The sequence below is a fragment of the Culex quinquefasciatus genome, chromosome 2 (assembly GCF_015732765.1).
Source record: "Culex quinquefasciatus strain JHB chromosome 2, VPISU_Cqui_1.0_pri_paternal, whole genome shotgun sequence".
Lineage (NCBI taxonomy): Eukaryota > Metazoa > Arthropoda > Insecta > Diptera > Culicidae > Culex > Culex quinquefasciatus.
This window is the reverse complement of record NC_051862.1, coordinates 92,172,124-92,180,057: the sequence shown is the minus strand read 5'-3', so window position 1 is coordinate 92,180,057 and position 7,934 is coordinate 92,172,124. Positions and strand designations below refer to the sequence as shown.

The window sequence follows — 7,934 nt, the reverse complement described above, 5'->3', positions numbered from 1 at the left end:
ACGAGAGGTAAAGAGCACGATTCGGTAGTAAAATGGTACTGTGTGCGGACAGAGAGGATAAATCCCGAAATTGCCGTGAGTACTTTACTCATGGGTTCATTTTCCAAAAAAGTTTATCTATCAAAAAAAAGTACCGGTACCGAGATTCGAACCCAAGACCTTCGGCTTATTGAACCGTGCCTTTGCCGTATAGGCCACCATGGTTCGGTGACTAAGTGGTGGTCATTTGTCCATATAAGCCACTCAATAGGATGAACTCTTCAATGAACGAATTAACACGCGAGAGGTCTTTACTCACGCAAAATAGTACTTTCCTCACGTTTCTTTTCGGGAGGACTTTCCCCTCGTTCTTTAACTTTGGGTGTAGCAATTAAAATATCAATTACACCGACCAACAAAATATCTGCGCAGGCTCAACTCAAGGGGAAGCCTGAAGTTTAGAGTCAAAAATATTTAGACTGGGCCAAATGGTTTTTCTCCAAAGTTTGTATGTATGTATTTTGTATATATTTCGAAAATGTTTTTTTTCCGAATAAATACTCAAAATTATAGTTTTTTTTTTCTATATGGTTATCAAATGATCGGGATTATTCATACATTGCTATAGATAAAACACACATTCTTGAAATTTCTCGAAATTTACACAAAACTACGTATTTTCGAAAAAATACTAAAATAAGTATTTTACAATATGGGTATCAAATGATGCGAATTTTTTCATACATTTCGATAGCAATAATATTTTTTTGTAAAATATTCAACCTTTCACAAAACTTCTTATTTTCGAAAAAAAAAAAAATTACTCAAAATTCCAGTATTTTACAATATGGGTACACGGAGAAAAAATAGTTCCCAAAATCGTGAACAAGCGTTCATGAAATTCGGAACCACGAACAAAGTGTTCAAATTCCATGGTACGATTTTGAAAAACGTACCATGAAATTTGAACACTTTGTTCGTGGTTCCGAATTTCATGAACGCTTGTTCACGATTTTGAGAACTCATTTTTCTCCGTGTATCAAATGATCGGAAATTTTTCATACCGTCATCAGGGGTGACATTGGGTCTAGGGGTGATATTGGGTCATACAAAAATGCTGAAATTTGTATGACCCAAACTCACCCCCAGACCCAATGTCAACCTGATGACAGTACATTTCAATAGCAGTATACTAAAAAAAATGAGTTCGCGTAAACGTGAACAGCGTTCATGCCAACGGGAACCAGGAAGAAAACTGTTCACTTTCATGGTGCAATGCACTATAAAAGTCAGTGGTCCCCGCACACCGCGTTCAAACGCGTTCTGTGTTTTCTGTACTCGATCAAACACCAGCACCGCGTGTGCACGCGTACAAGCAAACCTAAACTCGGCCGTGTACACGCTGTACCCGCACACGAACCTCAAGTTTAAACCGAACCTTGCACCTCGGGTACAAACCCCGTGTAGGCCGACGACGCAGAAAAGAGACAAATATAGTTCCCTCACGCTCCCTCTGCTGTAAAGTGGTGTTTCATTCTCCGCTGCAGTCACACTACAGTGTTTGCCGCAGAGAGAGTGAGAAGCAGTCATTTTTTCGTCTCCTTATACGCTCTTCGCTCGCACGGCGTTGTACCCGAGGTGTGCACCCCGTGTTTACACCGCGTGTAAACTTGAGTGCGCCGTGCGGGGAGAACTCGAACATGGTAGTCTGGTGTGTTTGAGGTTCATCTGCACTGAAAACTTGTACGGCGTGTACGGCGTGCGTGCGTTTCGGGAAGACTGATACAAGTTGAACAGTTTTCTTCCTGGTTCCCGTTGGCATGAATGCTGTTCACAAAACTAGGGTTTTTTTCAAAATGGGCATAAAATAATTGAGAATTTTTCATACATTCCAATATTTTTTTTTAAATAACACAAAATTACGTTCTTTTGAAAAATACTAGAAATTTTAGTTTTTATTATATGGGTATCAAAAAATCAGATTTAAAAATAACTTAAATTTGAAGTATTTTTTGAAAGTTAGTAGTTTTGTGAAAATTTCGAGTATTTTCAAAAAACTGTGAAAAATCCCTATGGTTTGATTCCAATACAATAAAAACCTTAAATTTGAAGTATTTATAAAAATACGTTGCTTTTCGATTTTTTTTTCAAATTGTGTTGTTATTTTCGAAATGTATGAAAAAAACCGATCATTCGATACTCATATTGCAATTTTTTAGTATTTTCATTGAAAATACGTAGTTTTGTAATTGAGTATTTCACAAGAAATATTATTGCTATCGAAATGCATGAAAAATTTCTGATTTTTTGATACTCACATTGTTGAACACTGAAAATTTGATTTTTTTTTTCGAAAAAACCTATTTTTGTGAAAATTTTGAGTCATTCACAAAAAATATGTTTGCTATGAAAACTTTCCGATCATTTTGTATGAAAACTTTCCGATCATTTGATACCCACACTGTAATATACTGAAAATTTGAATATTTTTTTCGAAAATACGTAGTTTGTGATTACTTTGAGTATTTTTAAAAATGTGTGTTACAACTTTCGAAATGTATGAAAAAACCCGATAATTTGATAGCAGAAACAACAATGTTGAGTATTTTTTGAGAAACATTGCATTCTAAAAATACAGGAAAAATACGTATTTTTGAGATAAATATTCATTGTGGTTTTGTTGAGTCAATTTGGATGAAAATCAAGATTCTTGGTTTTGATGGTATAAACAGCATCACCAAATTTGGGCATGATCAGACTTTGATAGGATTTCAATTTGTTTTTGAAATATTTTCCAACAGGTTAGGTTTTTCTCAAGGTTATTATTTTTAAAACATGTACTGGGGTAGGCCACACAATGTCCATGCACTATTTTGGAAAAAAAAAGTTTATTCAATAGTGTTTAGAAAAATAGTTACGTTAAAAATTCTTAGTTTGAATTCCGGGGTGAATTTTATAGTCATAGTTTTTCTTGTTAAAATAATATTTAAAATGTTCAAACTTTATTTGTACGTTAAATCACTAAAGTAGCTGATATAGTTTTTAAGAAAAAAATAATCAATGTTTATTTTTAGTTAACGAAGTTTATCAGCTTTTTAACTAATAAATTTTAGGTAAAATTGTTAAAAAGTCGGAATTTTGTATGAAATTTGTTAAAACTAGTTTTGTTTATAAAATTATCGATTTATATTGCTTTTTATACTGAATTCGAAGCACGAATCACAAGTTTTCACATTTTACATGAAATTTGTTCAACTGAAATTGCCTATAAATTTGGAGGTTTGTTGAACTGTGTTTCAAAAACACATATTATTTATTATTTACAAACTTATTTAACCTTCTCCTAGCGGAAAATTGTCCAAAGAATCCGAAAATGCATTCCGTTTTCCGATTAAAAATCATGTTCATTGAGAAAATCTTCACACTTTGAGATGTTTAAAATAAAGACTTTCATCAACATTTTCTTAACTATAGTTAACTAACTTTTTAAACTATTCAAAATTATATGAAAAGTTCTTCTAGAGATACTTTGAACACTTCTCTACCACGGTCAGTATGATTCTAAACCATTCCGTACGTATTTTAATTGCAAACCTATCAAAGTCACCCCGGCTATCAAAGTCACCCCATTTTACGGTAGATAATAAGTGCTCATACGTTTGAGATGGAATAACCCATTTAAGTTTGACAAACAACAGTTTGAGTAAAATACTGCATTGATGACTTTAAAATATTTGAATGTTTGAACATTTTATTCAAACACTTCAGTTTGCCCAGTTAAAACGCTTAAAAATGGACAGTGTATAACACCCAGCAGCATAAGACCCATTCTGGCGCCATGTCGTTGCTGGCTCTCTTCGCCCACATGACCTTCTTTTGACTGTTTTCTTTGCTCAATTACCATTTTCGACTGCGGGCTCTTGTTTAGAACGGAGTGGTTAGGCCGAGCAAAAACCATCTAATTGCATTTGTAAATTGTTGACACAGTTTCGGAAAAATACTCAACTGTGGGCAAACCCCAAGGTTAAACAAATATGTCTAAAATTGAGCTGTTTGTGGTCGAACATAAGTGTAGCTAACAAGCTGTGAAAAAGACACGCATGGTGTTGAGAAATTATAAACAACTGGTTGTATATTGCATATTAAATTAACATAAAATGTATTAATTGATTTATTACATGGATGTATCCCCTCCTTGAAAAATGATATAACATCTTAGACCTTGTTTTGAAAACCTGATTTGCTATTCCAGCATGAACGTTTCAAAACTCACGACCATGTCAATGCTCCAGCATCTTTAGTCGAATGCACGCTAAATTGCGCAAGAAAACTTGCTCCAAGTCAGCCTAGAAGAAGCTTCTAAGTAGTTACGATAATATTTTATTCTTCTCCCTTCCTTTCCTTCCTCCCACAGCAGTTAAACACATCTCCTATCGCACTTGCTCGTGAGCGCGCTAAAGTTCAAGGTATAGCTAATTATGCAAAATTAATGGCTGATTAAATTTCACCCCATAGAGCATTGCGGCAGTTGCGAGAAGCTTCGCTCCACGTGGTTTTGAGATGCAACTTGCGCAGCAGTTCAGTCGTCGTCTGACAGACACCCACTGACGATGTTCCCGGGTACGTCTTAACCTCGTCATAGGTGCAACATCAGAAGCAGCCGGCAATGGCACACGCTCCTCGATTACAGCAGCAGCAGCAGACTAAGCGGTGCAGTGCAAAACCGAACTGAAGCGCCATCTAAAGAGCTCAAGCACCTTCAACGATGATGGCTGGAGGGAGTTTTGAAAATGGGTTAAACTCTTGAAAACATTCTTCCGTTGAAAATAGCCTCAAAATCTAAATGTACTTAACTGCTCGATTTTCTAAAAAAACATCCTGAACATTTTCAAATGTAAGTCCAGATATAATCGTGCTCAGGGGGCTGGTAATGGGTTCTTCTTGCGCGGTTGCAGCGCTCTCTTTGCATATACTTATTTTGGTTCGATGCCTATTAGAATACCTTTTGGGTGGGAAAACGACTGTTTGTATGAATTTTGGGTTTTTTTTTTTTCGGCTGATCAGTCAATTAATATGCGGTTGGTCCGTTTTATACCAATGCCAACGTTTCGATGCTATTGGGGGGCATCTTCATCAGGGCCTATTTATTTTATTTAGACAGTTAGGACATGAATTTTGACGTGAGAAATACAACAGAACTTACTAGGGCTTGACCAACTTAGTCAGGTTTCGTCGATCGGGCGATAATTTGTCACTTTTGGTTTGCACTGCCTCCCGTACTATTAATATTAAGGAAATAAGTATCTAAACTGACAAAAAATGATAAAACAACTTACATTGTATCATTAAGCACGTTAAGGTGTACAGATCGTTATTTTTACTTAAATGGACACAAATAAACGGGGATAAACGCAAAAATTGGCACAGGTCACTGTTTTCCATGCAAAACGAAAATGGTTTTAACTACTTTAGGATCAACTGGGGGGTGGTGGTGTTGGTTGCAGTGCAGTGGGATGTTGTGTTGGTGGAATAGGGCTATTGGGATGGTTTGTTTGGGTATGGGATGGTTGACTATTGGTGTTCGTGTTTGGTTTCGGTTTTTTAATGAGTGAGATAGACGATAGGAGATGTGCGTACGCTACACTGAGCCCCTCCGTATCAGTGCGTTTGTTTACGGTTTGGGCTGTTGTCGCGATATGGCACATCTCGAGGAATGGTAGTGTGTGGGTCCTGAAGGTCTTATCGATGATCTTGGGGTGCTTGATGTCAAATCTGTGTTGGTGATCGACACAATGTTGTACTAACGCACTTTTCTCCCGTAGTTGTTGGACCTGCGGATCGCTGTATTGTTGACCGGCTTGCAGCAAGCGGTCAAGTGTGTTGATGTGGGTTTGATGGCCGTACATCCTCTCGCGGAGTTGGGTAGTGGTAAGACCCACATAACAACCCGGACAGTTTGTACAGCTGATATGGTAGATAACGTTCTTTTTCTGCATGTGTGGGACTGCTTCTTTGGTGTTTGTGTACAACTGTTTGACAATGTGTTTGTTGCTTAGGGCCACGGCTACTGTGGGGATGTTTCGTTGTATGATGTGTTTGATGTTGTGTGTGAGACCAGGGACGGCAGGGATTGACCGGTAGTTGCTATCGGGGGGCCGGGGGTTGTGGGGTATATTGTTTGCTGTTTGGTGGAGCATTCTGTTGATCAGCTGTTTGGGGTAGTCGTTTCGTCGAAGATGTTCGGTGATCAGTAGATTCTGCTCGTCACGGTTGCGTACCGTACTCAGTGCTCGAACTCGGTTTATGAAATTTGACACAACGCCAAGCTTCTGGTCCAAGGGGTGCATGGAGTGGTAATTGAGTAGCCTCCCTGACGAGATGGGTTTGGCATACCAATCGGTGCTTAACGTGTTGTCGTTATTTCGGATGATGAGCATGTCCAGGAAAGGTAACTTTCGGTCTTGCTCAACCTCACACGTGAACTGTAGGTGTTGATCATACGAGTTGAACACCTTCAGTACGTTGTCGACAGCCCCTTCCGGTATCACCAGGAAGAGGTCGTCGACGTACTTGCGGATGTGTTGGGCGGGGATGTTGGCTTGTGTTGTGACAGTGGTTAGTAGTTGCTCGGTGACAATATCGGCGGCAATGGATGATAATGGGGAGCCCATCGCTGTTCCGAAAATCTGGGTGTAGAACTGCTTTTGGAAACGGAAATAGCTCGAGTCTATGCAGAAGCTGACCATTTCCAAGAACAAGTCCAGGCATATCCGTGTGTGTGGTTGGATTTGGTCCCACATCAAAGCTATGTCGCGTCTTACCAAATGTTGGGGGACATTGGTAAAGAGGGACACTACGTCGAAGGAGACGATAATGTGGCCGGCTGGTACTTGGAGGTTGTTTACGTAGGTGCAAAAGGTTTTCGAATCCTTCACATTGAAACAGCTGGTAAAAGCCTGTTTCAGGATGGTGGCTATGTACTTCGATAGGTTGTAGGTGGGTGACGAGATTGTCGGGACGACGGGCCTGAGGGGGAGACCGGCTTTGTGGGCTTTGGGTTGTCCGTAGATCATGGGGCAGGTTGCAGATTTGCTGGTTAAGAACTTGATGGTGTCGTTGTCGATGAGTTTGAGTGTGGCCAGTCGCTTGACCAAGGTGTTTGTGGCATCCTTGATCGTACTGGTTGGATCCGATTTGCAGGGTTTGTACGTATTGGTGTCGTTGAGCAACTGCAGCATTTTGTTGTTGTAGTCGTCCAAGTACATGATTACGGTCCTGTTGCCCTTGTCCGCCTCGGTGATCAGAATGTCCGGGTTGGATCGGATAAACTGTTTTGTTTTGTTTATGGCTGTGTTGCAGAACTTCTCCAGCGGAGTTAGCCCCGTGTGGACCAGTCTGCGATGGATGTAGTTTTGCGTATTGTTGATGATCTGGCATCTGGTGTCGTCGCGGATGTTCCTATTCTTTTGCTGGGCCAGAATGTGTTCCACGTCGGCGATGAGATGGAAAAACGGGATCTGGTTTGCGTTGGTGTAGGGCAGCGCAAATTTGGGACCCAGGCTCAGTAGGATGTTCATTTCAGCGGGTGCTGGTTTTGTTGTGCCATTAAATATGGCCTTTTGGTTGAAAGATGGGACTCGGTTGTGAACTTCACAGCTTGCTGCTAGCATCCGCTTAAACTTTTTATCGGTTTGTTTTGATTTTCTATGGTAATTTTTGTAGTATGCGAACTCCTGGGTAAACAGGAAAGATTTGTGATGGTGTGGGGCGTTTTGGACGATACGATGTTTGAGTTCGGTGATCTTTTTGCTATGTAGACTGAGTGTGTGGAATGTGTCTTGGATTTCCAGGTTTAGTATGTTCTTTTGCAGTCTCACAATAACTTGGTGGAGTTTTCTACGCAGGGGGCTGCTTTTGGCTATTAGTTCGTGGATGCATTTTAGGGATGGACTATG

General features: G+C 39.6%; 1 protein-coding gene and 1 long non-coding RNA gene across 2 annotated transcripts; both read right to left on the bottom strand.

The window, feature by feature from the left end:
• Positions 1–5,043: 5,043 nt before the first annotated feature.
• LOC119768086 lies at positions 5,044–5,396 on the bottom strand. Its single transcript, XR_005277902.1, has 3 exons — positions 5,316–5,396; positions 5,183–5,258; positions 5,044–5,119 (listed from the first exon to the last, which is right to left on the bottom strand). It is a non-coding gene; the product is annotated as an uncharacterized LOC119768086 (long non-coding RNA).
• A 788-nt stretch (positions 5,397–6,184) lies between these two features.
• LOC119766104 lies at positions 6,185–7,556 on the bottom strand. The gene is made up of 3 exons (XM_038250498.1): positions 6,801–7,556; positions 6,373–6,677; positions 6,185–6,188 (listed from the first exon to the last, which is right to left on the bottom strand). Exons 1-3 carry the CDS (start codon positions 7,554–7,556, stop codon positions 6,185–6,187), a joined length of 1,065 nt encoding a protein of 354 aa, XP_038106426.1.
• Positions 7,557–7,934: the final 378 nt, after the last annotated feature.

What these genes read in the sequence shown, in the direction of transcription:
- LOC119766104 (XM_038250498.1), bottom strand. Translation starts at nt 7,556, where the DNA reads ATGAACATCCTACTGAGCCTGGGTCCCAAATTTGCGCTGCCCTACACC. An exon ending in CCAATGTCCCCCAACATTTG is followed by an intron (nt 6,678 to 6,800) that starts GTAAGACGCGAC and finishes TTCCAAAAGCAG; the next exon opens with TTCTACACCCAGATTTTCGG.